Source organism: Mugil cephalus, chromosome 22 (assembly GCF_022458985.1).
Source record: "Mugil cephalus isolate CIBA_MC_2020 chromosome 22, CIBA_Mcephalus_1.1, whole genome shotgun sequence".
NCBI lineage: Eukaryota > Metazoa > Chordata > Actinopteri > Mugiliformes > Mugilidae > Mugil > Mugil cephalus.
This window is the reverse complement of record NC_061791.1, coordinates 18,555,964-18,573,283: the sequence shown is the minus strand read 5'-3', so window position 1 is coordinate 18,573,283 and position 17,320 is coordinate 18,555,964. Positions and strand designations below refer to the sequence as shown.

The 17,320-nt window shown below is 40.7% G+C and overlaps 1 protein-coding gene across 1 annotated transcript in view; it reads right to left on the bottom strand.

The window, feature by feature from the left end:
- The window catches only part of tmtc1 (transmembrane O-mannosyltransferase targeting cadherins 1), a 110,297-nt gene that overhangs the window by 49,389 nt on the left and 43,588 nt on the right, over positions 1–17,320 (bottom strand). The window contains exons 5-6 of the mRNA XM_047575489.1: positions 1,694–1,775; positions 674–777 (exon numbers count right to left, since the gene is read on the bottom strand). Coding sequence (XP_047431445.1) covers positions 674–777; positions 1,694–1,775 — 186 coding nt within the window. The remainder of the gene's footprint in view (positions 1–673; positions 778–1,693; positions 1,776–17,320) is intronic.

Below are 17,320 nucleotides of genomic sequence, written 5' to 3'. Positions count from 1 at the left end.
TCTTTGGCACAAAGTTGGCTCTTTCTGATTGTGAATGATGGTTCGTTATTATTTCATGTGCAGAAGATCAGTCTTCCAACAAAACTTTCTGATTAATGATGTCAGGCAGTTTTTGCTGTGGTGTGTTTAATTAATTAGCAGAAGAGTGACTACAGAGGCAAAGAGAAAGGCTACAGAAATGGCATGTCACTACTAGATTTGATGGGACTACAAAAACTCTGATTGTCTACAAATGTTACGGAGTGAGACTTCTTTTACTTAATGAAAAAGAAAAACAAAAAAACATTGTACTTGACACAAAAGTCACATCACTGCGTAATCCGCTGTTGGACTCACAGCCCTGGAGCTTTGCTGTATGACATACCCCTCTCTCTCTCAGCTTCTGTGAACTCCAAATAAAGGCCTTTATCTTAGAAAAATGCAAGAAACAAATGAGCACATATAGGGGCTGACTGAAGTATCCGGAAAACTTATCCAGTACCCAGAATATAGCTGTGTTTCATTTTCAACTGCCACAGTGATTTGACACGCTGTCTGAAATATTGTAATCAATAAAACTCTTATGACAGGATAGACAACAGCTTCATTTTAGGTTTTAAAGCATGCACTGATATTAATGCCACTGTATATAGTTGAGCATGCATTATTGTCATTACTGTGTGCGTGTCCTGACCTGGTAAACAAGTGAGGTGAGAATGAGGCCGGGTTGTCCTGTTCAGAGAAAAGAGGCATGGATCCTCCCATCAGCCACAGCCGGACAGACATGATCATCACCACCTGGAGAACGAAGGGGGAAACATCTCAGTAATCCAACAGTCTACTTTTATGGGATAGCTAAAGGAAGCCTGACCAACTATTGCAAACTAAAAACAAACATAATATTCAAATGACATTAAATGGAAAAGCACATAAGGAGATGAGACTAAGCAACAAGCCCTTAGTAGCATTAACATTTGATGACACTCTTTATAGCTGAGACATGTTCAATTTGCCTTTCATGTTTGTTATATTTATCTTGCAACTAAGATGAATGGGAAATTAAGGAATATGGACACTTTTATGACTAAATCTCAGTATAAGACATAACGAACAACAGCGTAACAAACAAGCTTTGAGATTGTTTGAGACTGAGATTCAGCAATATCAGAACCTGCTTTATAGACTGATCAGCCACAACATTAAAACCACTGACAGGAGAAATTAATAACATTGAGCATCTAGTGACAATTCAATGTTCTGCTGGGAAACTTAAGGACCTGGCATTCATGTGGATGTTACTTGTGTACATGTACCACCCACCTAGACCAGACCAGACACCCCCACCCCGTAGCAATGACACACACAAAAACGGCTTAGGACAACTCAATAAACAAGAAAAACAGCACAAGCTGTTGACCTGCTCTCCAAATTCAGAGGCCAAAGAGGCCCCTCCCCTCAACCCAAAGGCCCCCACTAACAATATTCTGTTGCTAGACACCACAGGACACCGTCAGAAGACCCATGTCCATTCTCTGATGAGTCACAACTGTTTTGGAGGAACAATGGAGACCTACACAACATTAGGAAGGTGGTCATGATGTTATACTTGATTGAGCTTTACAGGTCTATGGATACAATGTGTATATCATGTGTTCACAATTGGTAGGCATCCTCTTAAACAAGATCAACAGCAATAAAAGAAATAAATACTTACATAACCAGAGATGAGGCCGGCTCGCTTGATGAAGGGGCAGGAAATCTGGAGGAGGTCCCTGAGTCTTGAGGCAGACAGGTGACTGAGGGACAGACAGGACAGACAGATAAAGGTCAGACGGACGCATTCTTTTACCCGTGGACTTAAGCCCTTACAGTAGACAACAGTGCATTCCAAAAACATGGCATGGTAGAGATGAAAGTAAAATGGTTAGAACCGTCTTCTACCACCTTCTTCTTCCCTTCTACCTTATTAGGAGGCTCAATAATAATACTGCAACAAGTCATTTAATTACAACAACATTCCACCATTGCCGGCTTGTACAAGGGCATTTTGTACTTTTGTGTGGAATTAATATAAGTGAGGCTAAACTCACTTTAAAGCCCCTTTAGCCCCATGCAGAAGCAATAAAAGAACCCTGATTTAGTTTGACTCTCAAGACTCTCATATCAGCAAGAAAACGTCTGCCTGTAAGAAGAATCACAGCAGCTGTCAGGCAGAGGGAACCGCTTGCTGGAAGCTAAGATCACTTTTGGGAGCCAGCTGATCAAAGAAAGATGCTTAAGAATTCTGTTGCATACAGAGAAGCTCAAAACAACAACAAACAGAATGACGGCGGAGGAGGAGGAGGCAGCAGTAGTGAAGCTGCCGTCCTGATTAGAGGGGAGACTGCGAGGAGCACACTCACTGGCACCCTTTATTGTTAACATAAGTAATCACTTCTTAAGGAAAGCACTTTTTAAAAATGACAGATGACACAGTATTTCTTTCACAAGCAATAAAAGGAACCCAATGTAAGAACAAGAGTGAGAAAAGCATTAAAAGCAGACATGGACAAACAAACCATTGATTTGCAAAGTCAGAAAGGGTTCACATCCTGAACCTAACATCTGAAGATAGAGGAATGATGGAGTATAAAGTATAAACGTTTTCTTCATCTATGAATGAAACAATGCTGTGTTTAATTATGCTGCCCTCCATGGCGCTGGAACAACACTGGGCAGTGCCTTCAACAGTCGACTGCTTCAACTACACTGAAAGATGAAAGATAGATATGCCTTTATTGTCCCATGAGGGAAATTCATTTTCACAGTCTGTCACAAGCAACATATAAAACAACATGTAGACATCACCAACATTGAACCGCATGAATACATAAAACAAACACATCACCAACACTGAGCCAAAACACCACCAGACACTTTACAGCATATACAAATACACACACCGGACAACCAACACTTAGGACACACTCAGGAGGGCTGGGTACAAACAGGGCTACTGGGGGAGGCTGTTGAGTGCAGACTGGACAAAGCTTTTGTTGAAGCGGGCCCATCGCCATCTCAGAGTCCTGTACCTGCGACAAGGCGGCAGCAGTGTGAAGTGTGGGTGAGTGGGGTCGTTTGTTATTGTCTGTGCCAGGCGCGTGGCTGAGGTTGAGCCCGGGGAAGGAGTATTACTGCAAGTCACCCAAGCACTGTAGAGCTGAATTTTCTGATTGTTTGTCGGACTATCCTATTGTGTTTTTTTTTTCTCCTGTATCAGTTTAAACGCACCCTATGGTGAAATCTAAAAAAAGATTAAATGTGGATGTCACAAACTACTAAAGCACATAATACAATTTGAAGATTTGAAGCACATGTTTACACAGCATCTAATTTACCCAGGGACGCCTGGTATAAATGGGCTAACAGGGCTAAGCCCTCCCAAGCTAACACAAAAAAAGATCTCATCTCATCTTCTACTACTGCTTTTCCTCACTAGGGTCACGGGGGTTGCTGGGGCTTATCCCAGCCATCATTGGGCGAGAGGTGGGGTACACCCTGGACAGGTCACCAGCCTATCGCAGGACTAACACAGAGACAAACAACCATTCACACTGACACTCACACCTTTAGGGTCACCAATTAGCCTAATGAGCATGTCTTAGGAAACCAGAGTACCAGGAGAAACCCCACGCAGACACAGGGAGAACATAAAAACTCTAGTATGTATGAGAAAATGATTTTTTAAATAACTTACAACAGACTGTTTTCAGTAACAAGAAGTCCAGTCCACCAAAAAGTCAAAAGACAAACATAAAATATGCCTAAATGGGCATTATTTTGCAATCCCAAAGCATAGAGTCAGCTTTCATTCACTTAATACTTGTAAGTTATCGCCCCCATCATTCATCATTCACTGATCATTTGGGCTAAATCCAGTCAGCCCTCAGGCCGCTCGTCATTGGTCAAAAATGCTGCCGGTGCCAGAGTGGGAGGAGGGAGAAGAAGCTAGGGTTAATAACTCAAATAACTCAAAATGACAAATGGCATAATCGTAAGTTTTTTGTTTCTTATTTTGAAAGAAATGGCAGACTAACACCAATGCACTTCTCTGTTTTCTGTACCTGCTTTTTGGAGGAGATACAGCATACACCCAACAAGGAATTGTGGATTTGAAACATTTGTCGGACAAAATTAGAAAACATGGATGCAGCGTAACTCACATCAAAAACAGTGTTAAGCAGTCCATGTTATGATTTTTTTTTTTTTTCATTTTTTTGTTAATATTTGAAGTTGCACTTTTTCATTTCACATATTTTGCACGAAACCACCACCTGAGTCTGTTAAAACTGGGTACTCTGCTAAAGCTACATATTCTGAGTCTTTTTGAAACTACTTCTCAGTTGTTGGACTTTTTTATTTGGTATTTGTGCATGAAAGCTCTGTTGAGTCTGTTAAAAAAGGCTGAAGTTAAAGAGTTCTGGTTTGAATTAAAATGCATCTAACTGAGGGTAAAAGGGAATAGTTCCCTCTCTAGCATCGCCACTTGCTGATCGTTTTGGTTTATCATTACATTTGTTTTTTTGGTTTTCATACTGTGATAATATGTTCTACTATCTCAGGTTCAAACTGCACAGTCTTTCCATTCAATAAATTTGAGAAGTTGAAAAATGTTCTTTGATTTGGGCCACAGCTTGTCATTAATGGGTGATTAAGGGGTCCTGAAGCCAGACCAGCTGAGAACCACTGATGTAGAGCACTAAAGAAGTATAGTGTGCCTGTAATTGATGTAACTGTGTGTATTGTAGATGGATTCCTTTTGCTGCTGTCTTAACTATTTAATTGGTATTATGCATTTCTTAGCCCACCCACCAAATTTCACCACCAGCTGCCACTGAATTTACCCCAGCTAACAATTTGGCCCAGCTGTGTGTCTGAACTTAATCCTTCACACAGCTCTTTTATGTGAAGGTCCACAACAGATGTATTGTTTCCTCTGGCTCCCTGCAACTAAAATAAGCTGAAAGCTTGGAAGCATTCAGTTTGTTGTACTCAGCTAGTGAAAATTGTACAACACACCTGAAATTTGTGCTTTCAATCTCGATTCTGTTGACGAGTCTCAAATCGCCTCAATAGCTACGGAACATTGTGAATAAACTTCAGTTGTTTGGCATCACTGATGTGTCTGCTTTCCCGCAGTTTCAAGGTCTTGCAGGTCAGCATCCATCCAGCCTTATTTTTATTGATCCAGCTTCCATTCTACCCTGCAGCCAAGGTCATTTATGAACCCTCTGCCCTCGGCCACACACACTCCAGTCCATTAGCCTGTGTTAGAAACTAAAGAAGAAGCTCTGATGGCAGAACAAAAGCAGCAAGAGAATAAGATGAGAGTGACAGGATCAGACAGATAGGTAGAGAGAGGAAAGCATGGAGAATCCATTCACCACCCCACCGCTTTGAGATGCTCCCCTTGTGTAGAGCTTTCAAAGATTCACTGAAATGGCGATAGGAGAGATCTCACAGGATTTCTACACATATTCTGTCTCGTCTGTTTTATCTCTTCCCCGCTCTCCTTTTGCTCTCATTCCTTTTCTCTTTTTCTATATTTGTCTTCAACAAAGTCTTTGTTCTGTCTCTTCTGCTGAGCTTTGCTGCTCTGAGAGACAGAATGACAAAGAGAAGTCTGACTCTGCAGATACTATATTGCCTCGGTTACCGTGAACGAGTTCTGTTGCAGTTTTTCCCCACTGATTAGAAATGAACTTGTTTCTAGAGAGGAACGGTGTGCCTGACAAAATATTAAGAATGAGGTAGTCATTAGAGACTCAAGACATGCAAATAGAATGATAGTAATAAATAAAAGATTATTACTATCATTCTGTTTACATCTCTTGATGTAGCAGTTTTAGATGACTGAAATGTGGACTTCCATTCAAGAATTCCATTCACAAACTAGGTATGGTCAAAGATCTATTTTAATTCCATTTCCATTTACCCCGCTTTTACTCAGCATTTCTTAAAGTTCTTTAGCGTGGTGTAATGTACATGTACGCAGGATGATGGTAGTTTGAAGCAGTGGTTTTCAGTGAGTCACCCTAAGACATCAAAATATACGTACATTTTGTTTAGTTTAACATCTGCTATTTGTTTCCAGTTTTATTTTGATTTCAGGTTCTGCCTTTGTTCCCAGTCTTGAATATTCCATTGCTGTTTTCCCCTGTAGTCAACCCTGTGTATAAAACCCTTGTCATTTCCTAGTTTGTATGTCCTTGATTTATTTTATTATTCCCTCGTGTCTTAGTCCCAATGCAGGAAGTGAGTCAAGGCAATAGGCAAACGAGAAATGCTTCAGAGCACAGAGGAGTAGATTATCATAGAGGCACACAGCTGCTCATAGTATTTCAATTATATTTCTATTGTCATTCTGTCCTTCTAAAAATACTCCCAACACCACCTCTATGACAAACTATTTCAGACTTCACTACACACAAATGTAGTTTTAACTACATGTTCGCTGTGATCTCAGGTACTGTGATGCCACTGAGGAAATAAACTTGTATTGATCACACAATGTTTAACTGCTACAGTCAGAGATAATAACAGGTCACGATTTAATATGGTGCTGCGTCTAATGTATTGCAAAAAAACATGATGAAAAACTGTGTTGATTGTGTCTATGTAATTGGGGTTTACACGTTTAATATGGGTGGTTGATTAAGACAAGGATCCCTGTCAACCTGTCACCCTGCACATATATATTATAACACTCAAGATGATCATTTGTTGATTTTTATATGTAGTCCCCAATTTGAAAGGCTAAACTGCACTGGAATAAAAAGCTGTTTTATGCATTGATGTGGGCCACTACTACTCAAGTTTATTTGGTTAGGTAAGTTGATCTGCATTTTGGACAGGGCTCAAAAAATAAGGAAAGCAATCGGAGAGGCCCTAGCCCTAGCCCTAGCCCTAGCCCTAACCCTAGCCCTAGCCCTAACCGCTAACCCTGGCATCAACTGTAAATCACAGTGGAGGCAGTTTGATACATGAGTATGCACGGCTTCCAATGGCAATGTGCTACTAGAGCATAAAGGAGAACTTCTGAAATGCAAAAAAATATCCTGTCTGCTCAGAAACAGACAACTTAAACAACGTTTACTGGACGGGGCTTCAGTACAGATAGACAATGAGCAGGACAACATGCTGTGAAGGTAACTGAAGAGCTGTTGCATGTAAAAAAGGGACCATTTTGATCTTAGAGCCTGAAACTCCCAGAGCAAGCTTGAGATGACAGTGGCATGGAGAAACTCCCTTTTAAAAGGAAGAAACTTTGACCCAGCTTATATGTAGGGGGCCCACATGCTTGAGAGTTGCCGGTTATAGAGGAAGAAGAAAAGAGATGGGACAGAAGAAAAGAGAGGTGAAGAGAGCAGCAGTAGCAGACAGATCAGTTCATACATACATCTCAGTAAATCATACATGTATACATACATACATGTGTATGGTCATGATGCAAACAACAGTACATGGGGGTTGTGCTTGCTAAACTGGCGATTAATAAGGAATAAAAAGAACAGATGGAAAAGTATTAATTGCGGAAAAGATAAGTGGGTATATGGTGTGCTCATAAATCTGGTGTTGGAGCATAAATAAACATAGAGACAAACCTTGACTATAAGTCTTAACAAAAATGAGGAATGATTTCTATAGATGTTCCATGGCCAGGCCTTGACTTTTAGCCAGAATGCTGGCAAAGACATTATATCAAACATACTGCACTGTCCAGCCCACCATCATTTGAAAGATTGAGGGGTGGATGCTCCCAGGCTGATATGGAAGATTCATTCACAAATACGTCATGGAGCCATTGCAAATCTTGGGTCATCTACTGTATGAAGTAAAGGTCAAATTTTCTGGAGTCCAGGTGCATGCGTAGAGGCTGGAATAAGGATGATCTGAATTCCATGAAACATTAGCTGAGTTCGCCCCCGAAGTGGTAAATTGAGTTCAATTGAGTGCAAGTTTATCATGTCACCCAGATGTGAAGTGTTGACTTTTTCTCTGAAAGAAATCTCTGTAACGGGGGAGAGAGACTGTGCTAAGTTCAGTGTACCTTATGATGTTGAATTTATTCATTAATTATTACCTAATCAATTTGTCTTTTCACCACCTGGCAGCATACACACACATATACATATATATATAGTTTAAGGGTTCTATGCAGTATCTTAGCTAAGACATTTGCGATAATTTAAACTGTTTAAAAATTACACATTACACTTTGGATTACGACTACGATGCTAGTTTAACAGGTGTGTTGCATTAATTACGTGCTGCTCTGTGGCTACTGAGGAAACGTCGTGAGCTGTAACGTGAACACATCTCTTCTAGGTCGGATGCATTCAAATCCACGTCCCTGAAGCTGAGGGAGAAGGCTGAAAATGCAAAGCATCTTACTACACCCTTGGGAAAAATCACTCAGATGGAGCAACACTGAGAAGATTGGTTTCACGCTGGCAAAAATGAGACGCCTCCCCAGCCACCCAAACGCTCACAGAGAGAGGGAGAGAACAGACAGATGTTGTTGGTGTCTTAGGACCCGGGCCTCAACGTTTGAGACCATGGGAAAGGCAATTCTATGTATATGCATAACAGGATGCTAATTTACCATGACAACTGTGACCGTGCCAACAACGGAGGATGAATGAAGGGGAGGGAAGTGTGTTTTTCGCGGGGAGGCGTGGCGAAAGTTAGACAGAAAATTGAGTTTTTCAGATTCTTCTGAAGACACAATGTGGACTTCTTCGCCCAAATGAAAAGTAGACAATGAGAGACACAAATGCACAGGCACGCAGACGGAATCCCACTGACTGATAGCACCTTATTTGTGGATTAAGTCCAACAACTCTGGTTGCACCAGACTCTCTCCTCTGCTTTCTAAACAGCAGCTCAGCTGAAGCACCAGTGTTTCACTCCAAACTAAAATTCTTCACATTCCTCGCCCTGAGTGGCATTTCCTCTCATCTTCCTCACTGGGCGCCACAGTTATTTACGTCACATGCCACTGCCATCCACATTGACCTAGAACGCAACAAGACCAGCACAAAAGATCCCAGTCTTAAACTAAGACAGTGAATCTGGGGCAAGGATGACCTGTGGCAGACTATAGTTGTGTTTCCATTACATTTTTTTGCAAAATAAAATCGTAAAAGCGTTTCCATTGTTAAGGTGTTTTGCGAATGAGCTGTATCTCTCATAAAGTCTCGTCTCACGATATCCCATAATTCTCTTAAATTCTTGTCACTAAAGACTTCACTTTGGGGAAGATTGACTTCAAATGAACCAGTCACATGACCCCCTGCGTCGTCTACAGTGACAAGGAATTGCAGAAAAAGTGTTTCCATCGCACTTTCGCTATACATTTTCATATCGATGTCTGTAAACGAAAAAGTGATACTTTACAGTTTTTTTTGTTTTTTTAGGTGTTTATATCACCAGTTTTTATTGCAATACTTAGGTTTTGCCCATTTCTAGGCGTAACACAGAATATGACTGTGCCACTCTCCCTATCAGTTGTTTTATGTTGTGATAATGACTGAAGGAGTTCCCAAAACACTGACCTGACATCAATTACTGTGTATTTGATAAAATGCTTCCACGTGTGGACCATATCCAATAGTACTTTTAATCTATATGATGTTCTAGAATTGTTGACTCTTAATAATAATACAGACTATACTAACTATACTATACTTTGGTTGGGCCAGAGTGAATCATGAGGACAGTCCCAAGGCCTGTGCTGTTAGACCTCAGAACCAGCTAACTGAGGGAACTCCTCTCCTCTTGATGGTGGAGTAATTTGTCATGGTAGGCGCTGAAGTCATTTGTTTTGTTTTGTTTGTAGTATTTTTGCACCCTAATTAAAAGAGGAAATTGGCCTGAATACTGTAGCTGGGTGGACTGTGATATATCTCTTGCCAATCTCAGCACAGCTCTGTCTCTCTCCCTCTCTCTTGCTCTGAGGTGATATCATGCCATGCAATGTCTTATGATGTGTGATGTATTGTGAAGGGCTGCTCTGAGGCAGTCACAGAGCTGAAACGCTTCACAGCGCTCTGACACTTACAAAATCAACACTCTGCCAGCAAATTATCTGTGTATGGGTGTGTATGGGGGGGTGACCTTTTTTTTTCATTTAACTGGCTACGAAACCCACTGAATGCCTAGCACATTAACAACGTGCCAACCAAATCTGAAGACTTTTGCCGTCGAACTGCTGTCAGTCTTCAAACTGTGGCATCACCAAGGTAGCAACAACACTGGCGCTTTATGAAGGGTGAGAAAATTTCTCAAGATAATATTCACAACACATAGTTATTAAAATAGCTTTAATTGTCTAAATTTAACCAAAGTGTTATATAAGGCTTGCAGATTGTTAAGTTTTACAATAATCTAATAAAAAGGATCTAGTGTGTTTTTTTTAGTGTGTATGTGTTAATTAGAACGTATTTCAGATGTGACTATCGAGTTTAGTTGACATCAGACGAATGAAAAAACAGAATGGTTTAAGTGTACATTGAAGGCAGGGGTTGGTTGGTTGGTAGGTTGGTTGGTAGGTCACACACACCCAGACCATAATGAGAACGCATTTGAGATGCAGTTACTCAGACCACATTTGGAGGTGACCTGGGCCACTTGTGGCCGTATTCCTAATATACTGTAAACACACACACATCATGTCCAGGAGCACAGACCACTCAACTGATGTCTTCTTACAAAACAGTTTCTCCTCCTTCATTCAGGTGAAACCATTGGCTTGTCATACGTGATGTCTGCTCGATTGTATAGGGAGCCCTTTTGATTTTTTTTTTTCCTTTGGTGGTTTACACTCTTCTTCTCTTCCTCTATATCCTCTTCTCTTACAACAACTACCTTCATGTCCTCCTTCACTACATCCCTAAACCTCCTCTTTGGTCTTCCTCTAGACCTCCTGTCTGACAGCTCTAACCTCAGCATTCCTCAACCATGTACTATCCCTCCTCTGAACATGTTTAAACCATCTCATCCTCACAACACACCTGACACCTTTCTCCACCCATTCCATCATGCCCACATGCATCCATTCGTCTCTTTTCCACACACCCTTTTGCTCTGGATTGTTGTCCCTAAGTACCTAAAGACCAGCACCTTCTGTACCTCAGTTCCCTGTAATCTTGTCGTTCCACTTCAGTCCCTTTCATTCACACATGTATAAACTAACTAAATTAATAAAAAATACTGAGTATAAGTTGAATCTGTGTAACACTGTCATATGGTTCCCAAGTCATGTGCTCATGTTGTATTCCACAATTTGTATTATCCCCACATCAGGACACACATACAGCAAACAACATTTATGGTTCTGAAAGAGTGGTAGTGAACCAGACGGCTCCTGTTCTCACAGTATTCTACTCTAAATGGTGCCACTCTCTATTTGCAACTGAATGAATCTCAGAGGGTGTCTCGAGCACCTGGAGAAAAAATTTAATGGCAGGTGTTACGATGGGTCATGGGCCGCGACAAAAACCTAAGATGCACAGTAACATAACGTTAAAGAAAATGTATTTATAATAACCAAGGATAAACAATGATAACATACCACATAGATGGGGTGTGAATGTCAGTGGTTATCAGTGTCTGCTGATGGATGAATGTCTTTGCGTAAAATGTGAAGTGTTGGACGAAGTAATATAATTAGAAATCAGGCCAAAGTCAATCAAACGAAACATTGCACTCTCAGGATGGAACAAAAGACAAAGAGAGAGAGAAAGATGACAGCATTCTTAAATGGGCAAATGGGCCACCCACTGGCAGACTGGCCAGGTGCTCCCAGTTCTATTAATTAGGCTCCGCCCACCAGCCAGTTACCTGCAAGACAAAACACACACACACACAAACACAGGACCTGCTTGGCAGGAGGCCGTCACACAGGCCTGAACACACATAGGTAAAGCTGGATGCATGTGATCCAGTCACTGTTAATATTAGGTCTGAAAATCACCACACACACACAGATATAAAGAAAAGTCAAAAGACCTGTATTCAAGTAAATGGCCAGTTCTTGGTACAATTTTATAAGTACCTCTGTCCTGGAATCAGAACTAGAAAGGGTTAAGTGGTGGTCTTGTTCTTTTATACAGCTTATTTTCTACTCTTTATCTATGGATACTCAGCACTTTCAGTAACACATCTGCACATTTATTCACATAAGCACACACTCATTCACACACACCACCAAACAACTGGGGGAGCAACTGGGGGTTCAGTGTCTTGCTCGAGGGCATGTGGCATGTTCCAGGGATCAAACCGCCAATCCTCTGGTCTGTGGACAACCCAACCAACTCTACCTACTGAGACAATGGCAAGACTCAAAATTCAAACAAAAAAAGTTTGAAATCTATGATGGTTTGTTTTATTTAATTGTACTCTGATTAAAAATGTTGCTGTTGTTGCTTTAAATGCACTTTTTAACATAATCTAATATAATATTTTGTTATAATCATCCCCTTCCACCACCAATTCATGATATTTTGCATCATGACAAGGGTTGTGTGCGCTGGAGAGTACACACACCCTGCCAAAATCACATTCATCCGGCCTGCCAGATTTGGCTAAATTTGTACTGCATTAAACCCAGGAGAGGATTACTATCAGCCATCATTATGGGCCTGTGACCTCAGAGCTCTGCTGGAGAACAGGCCAAACACTGATCAGTATTATACAGCAAGAGCTTTAGCGAGTGCTGAGTGTGTGTGTTCTTCCCCTAAAGATACAGCCTGAAGTGCCTGAAGAATCTGCTCATTAATCACAGAGATACTCTCTCAAACACACACACATTCTCCCAATCTGTCCAGTGAAGGCTCCGAAGCAGTTCCTCAGAGTTGCACAAAGAACACTGTCTTCATATTAAAGCAATCCATCTTCACTAACCTTTGATTTTATTGAGGATCTTTATGGAGAAAACACGCTGCTTTTCTATTTCTAATCTCCTGAATCCATGAAAGCGAGAGGCAGTCCACGCTGCAGGGACAAGGCACATGTTCACATCGAATTTGTAAAAAATAGAATTTATATTCATAAGGGTCAAGCCCCACCCTCAACCTCAACACTGTGCTTTACCATCTGCCTGCAGAAAGACCACCACAAGAGTGGGGGAAGCTGAAACTCAAAGGCCTCCATGAGCGAAGATAATGCTGTTGAACCAGACTTTGAACAAACCATGTGAACTCTGCTTCTTCATACTGAGTTGGATTATATTCATTGACCTATGTAATTTTAAATTAGAATATTGGAATATTATTAACTAAATTTCAAATAAGCAAAACAAAATTACTTGTCACCACATAACAATGTAGCACATTGGTCACAGGTGTACTGCAGAGCAGCATTTTCGTGGCCAGTGCAGGCTTTTAATCACATCAGTTCTACATCTGAAGATGTGCCTGAAGCTGCTGATGTTGAAGAATAAGTTTTGTGCCATTCATTTTGCTGATGCTTATGAGGTTAGCACAAGCAGTCGAGGCATAAAAATGAAGAAGCCAATTGGAGAATGTGTCGTGCCAAGATGCATCCAAATAGTGGTCTCAAACTGCCTCATCAGTCCTAACCTTAGAAATATGGCCATCGTCTCTCCATTTTCTTTTTTTTTAAGAGACTGGTAGTCGCCATGTCATGTCACATCCTGTTTCTATAGTGACAAATAACTAACTAAAATGAAACTTATCCAGAAACCCAACATTTGTTCTGTAATTTGTATTTGTATTTTAGGGTTTTAGTTTTGCTCAAGTCCAATCCACTAACATGAAGGGGGTGGAGTTTATGACCTAAACTGGAGCTGTTCCTCCATCAACCCTTATGCAGGCTATGGTCCTAACCTTGGGCTTGCGACCCTGCTGATATAAATGGAAAAGTAGTTTTCTAGCCAATCTTTCCAAACAGGCTCTTCTGTGAAACGTAAGGATTGCCCAGCTGTGGCCCTGACTTGAAGAAGCAATGAGCAAGTAACGAAATTTCCAGAAACAATTTTAAAAGTCCCACAAAAAAATCTGCAGGTGCATCACCTGAGTGTCTAGCTTCAACCACAAAACTAGCCGAGATGTCAGTGAAGTTACCAAAAGCTACAGATCCTGGTGATTAGTGATTTGTGATTAGTGTTTATTTTGCCGACAAATTTGAGATTGGCAGTCTAACAGTTGAAACAAGTGCCTCAAAATATCAAGAATAAGATGTACTGGGATTAAATGTAACAGATAATGCTCAATATATATTTCTATTACAAACTGATCAGACTTGGAAATTTCTGAAGCAGACCAAAATAGTTTGAGCTTCTACATGTGATGCTAATAATATCCTAGTCACTTAAAATACACTGTGTATACTAAATACAATGGAGCATATCATCTTCAAGGGAAACAAGTCACTTTTCCTTGTTACTTGAGCATGACTGATTTGTCAAAAACTTGTTTTTTTTGGTTTTGGTTTTGTTTCTTGAAGATAATTAGCTTCTTTAATAGAATAACACACCAAGCATTGAATGGTGAGTGAGTGGGAAATGTATTATAACTTGGAAGTGGTGCTTCAAAACAATATAGCTGTGAACCACAGATGTAAAAAAACAAGTGGACACCATGACAGCTCCTAAAAAGTGATGCTAAACCATATGGAGCTTCCCCTGGTGGCTGGCGTCGGTATAAATCATTTTGAAGGACTGCTTCCATCATTTTAGGTAGGTAATATAATACTGATTACATTCAATGTATGTGTTCAATGATGTAAATGTTCATTTTTCTGAGAAGTTTCACTTTAGTTACGATGTGTCATCACGATGATTTACTGTTGCCATGGACAACCGCCTAGCAGACAGGTCACGTAGGACCCTGGCAGTAGGAAAAAGAAATGAACACAGAAGAACAGTGTATAATAAAACATTTCTTTGTAACTGGCGTTGGTGGAGTGGAGTATAGTATTAATCAAACGAAAGTGCCAGTGGAAGTGTGGGCGGGCCATCGATCACTCCACTCTCGTACAGTACTGTACAAACTCTGGTTCCAAAATCACAGGATGGCATCGCTCATATACCCAGCATGCTAGTTTGGTGGAGATGCATCTGCAGTAAGGATGCAACTGAGAGCAAATCACTCCCACTACATTTGGTGACTTGTGAGCACATTCTTCAAGTTTTGCTTCAGTCCCAGGTAGTGTGAGTTGGCTCCAGTGTGTGTAAAGCAGCCCCCTGCACTGGTTACTTGGACAGTCCTAGTCTCTAAAAACACAGCACTGACCATTTTATGCAACTCTGGGTTTCAGACATTGGGCGACATATCACAATATTCATCTGTACATAAAGTCTGTATACCCTTAGTCTAACAAATGTTTGGCAAATCTGGGTGTGTGTCTGAAGTGCGTTTGAATTACACATTGATTGTAAAGTAAAAACTAGTAATATCTTTTAAGGAGGTGCTACAGTTGGGTTTTGCTCTACTTTTTGCTCTCCTGCTGCTAAAAAGATCTCCACATTATTCCGCCTTTGCTGTTTTCACGCTGAGCCAAGCAAAGTCAGCATAATTGGCGCACCAGTGTAAACTTTCCAATTTTCCACAATCACAAAAAACTGTAATTGTAACATGGCACAACCTTTATTCTAAGGAGGCTATATGAAGAGTTAATGGACCTTTGCCTAACTACATGAGCAGTCATTTCTGTGTGAATATGACTGTGGACTAAATGAGGGATAAAAAGTTAACTGGTACAATTAAACTGAGTAATATATGGCCATTAAAGCACTGAAAATGTGTGAGATGGGTTGTGCAATGCTAACAAAAGATCAAGAGAAACTGAAGAAGCATTCTGGTGAGTAATGAGTGAGAGTCAGAGCAGACAGAGCCAGAGTCTCTGTTCATCCTCACGCCTTTAAAAACAAAACGCCTCTCACATCTCCCTGATGTCCTCATTATAGCCCCGTATGCTCCTGAGCCAGCAGGAAACACAGGGTTAGGTAAGGAAAAAAGGGAATGAGATATGCAGATTGTAAGAGACGTGAAGTGGGAATGAGAGAAACAAGGCAAATAAAGAAGGATGGAATGCAGGAGAAGACTGCTGCATAGTAAATGTTGGAGGGAGAGGACAGACAAAAGCCATGGCAGAGACAGGAGAAAGGGAAATAGAAATGCATTTTTCAGGTCAAAGAGGACTTTGCTTCTGCTGTGCAGAATCAGGTTTCATTATTTTAACCTTATCCAGCGCCATCCAGTCACAAATACCTCTATTGCCCTCTTAAGTGCCGTTAAATGAAAACTCAGGCTCAAAGGTATAAGCAATGTATTATGGAGGTGTGGAAACCATACAGTAGCTTCTCAGTCCATAATCAGCACCATCCAGTGACGGTCTGTGTAGTTCAAGTGAGTAAAACCCTAGCAGGAAAGTGCTTGTTGTATCTGCATATTCATAAAGAAAAGGCTGGAGATGGCAGAGCTGATTTTGATTCATGCTGTGAATCATAAAACCAAAGTCAAAGATTTTAACTACAAATTTCTGCTGATGTAGCAACATGTGGGTGGTTGGTTTGTCCGTGGGTGTCACAGTTTCTTGTCTAAATAAATCCTTTCAAGTGGAGCTTGGTGAAATAAAACCGCATCACAAGTGGTTCCACATTCTATGATATCATATCTCTTTTACAGCTGTTTCCATCAAGGGGATCGCAGTGGCTGCTAATTGGGATGCAATCAAAACAGCCTCACTATAAGCAATCCCTATCATTTATTATAATCACACATTTTCATGAAATTTCTTATACATATATACAGTATATGAGAAGGAGCCCGCCTGTGGACTGTATTAGCATACTAATGGCATGCTGGCTATTTCTGTCTCCAGTTATTACTCCAGTGACCTAGCCTTAATTAGTGTTTCTAGATGCCTCTGAGACCACATAAGCTGGAACATCCATAGATAAACACTTATGTACTGTATGTTCACAACACTTACAAGAATACCAGAATTGGCTGTTGCAGCGAAGAAAGCTGTGCGCTCTTCTGCCAGCGCTTACTGGGATTCCAAATCATTCTTCATCAGTATGAGAAACAACACAGATTAGCTAAAACTCAGGAAACTTGTTGAAATGTTCAAGCTATTGCATTGCTTTTAGTAGTCAACAAACCCAAATTTGCGCAAGTGTGGCCATTTTTCTTTTTTTTTCTTTTTTTTGCACACTACAGCAATTACTACTGCAGTCTGGGATTTCAATCTTGTGCCAATCAGGGACTTTCCTGTGATTTTATGGGATATAATTACCTCCTTCGGGAACTGGCATATTTGCTTTTAAGGATTT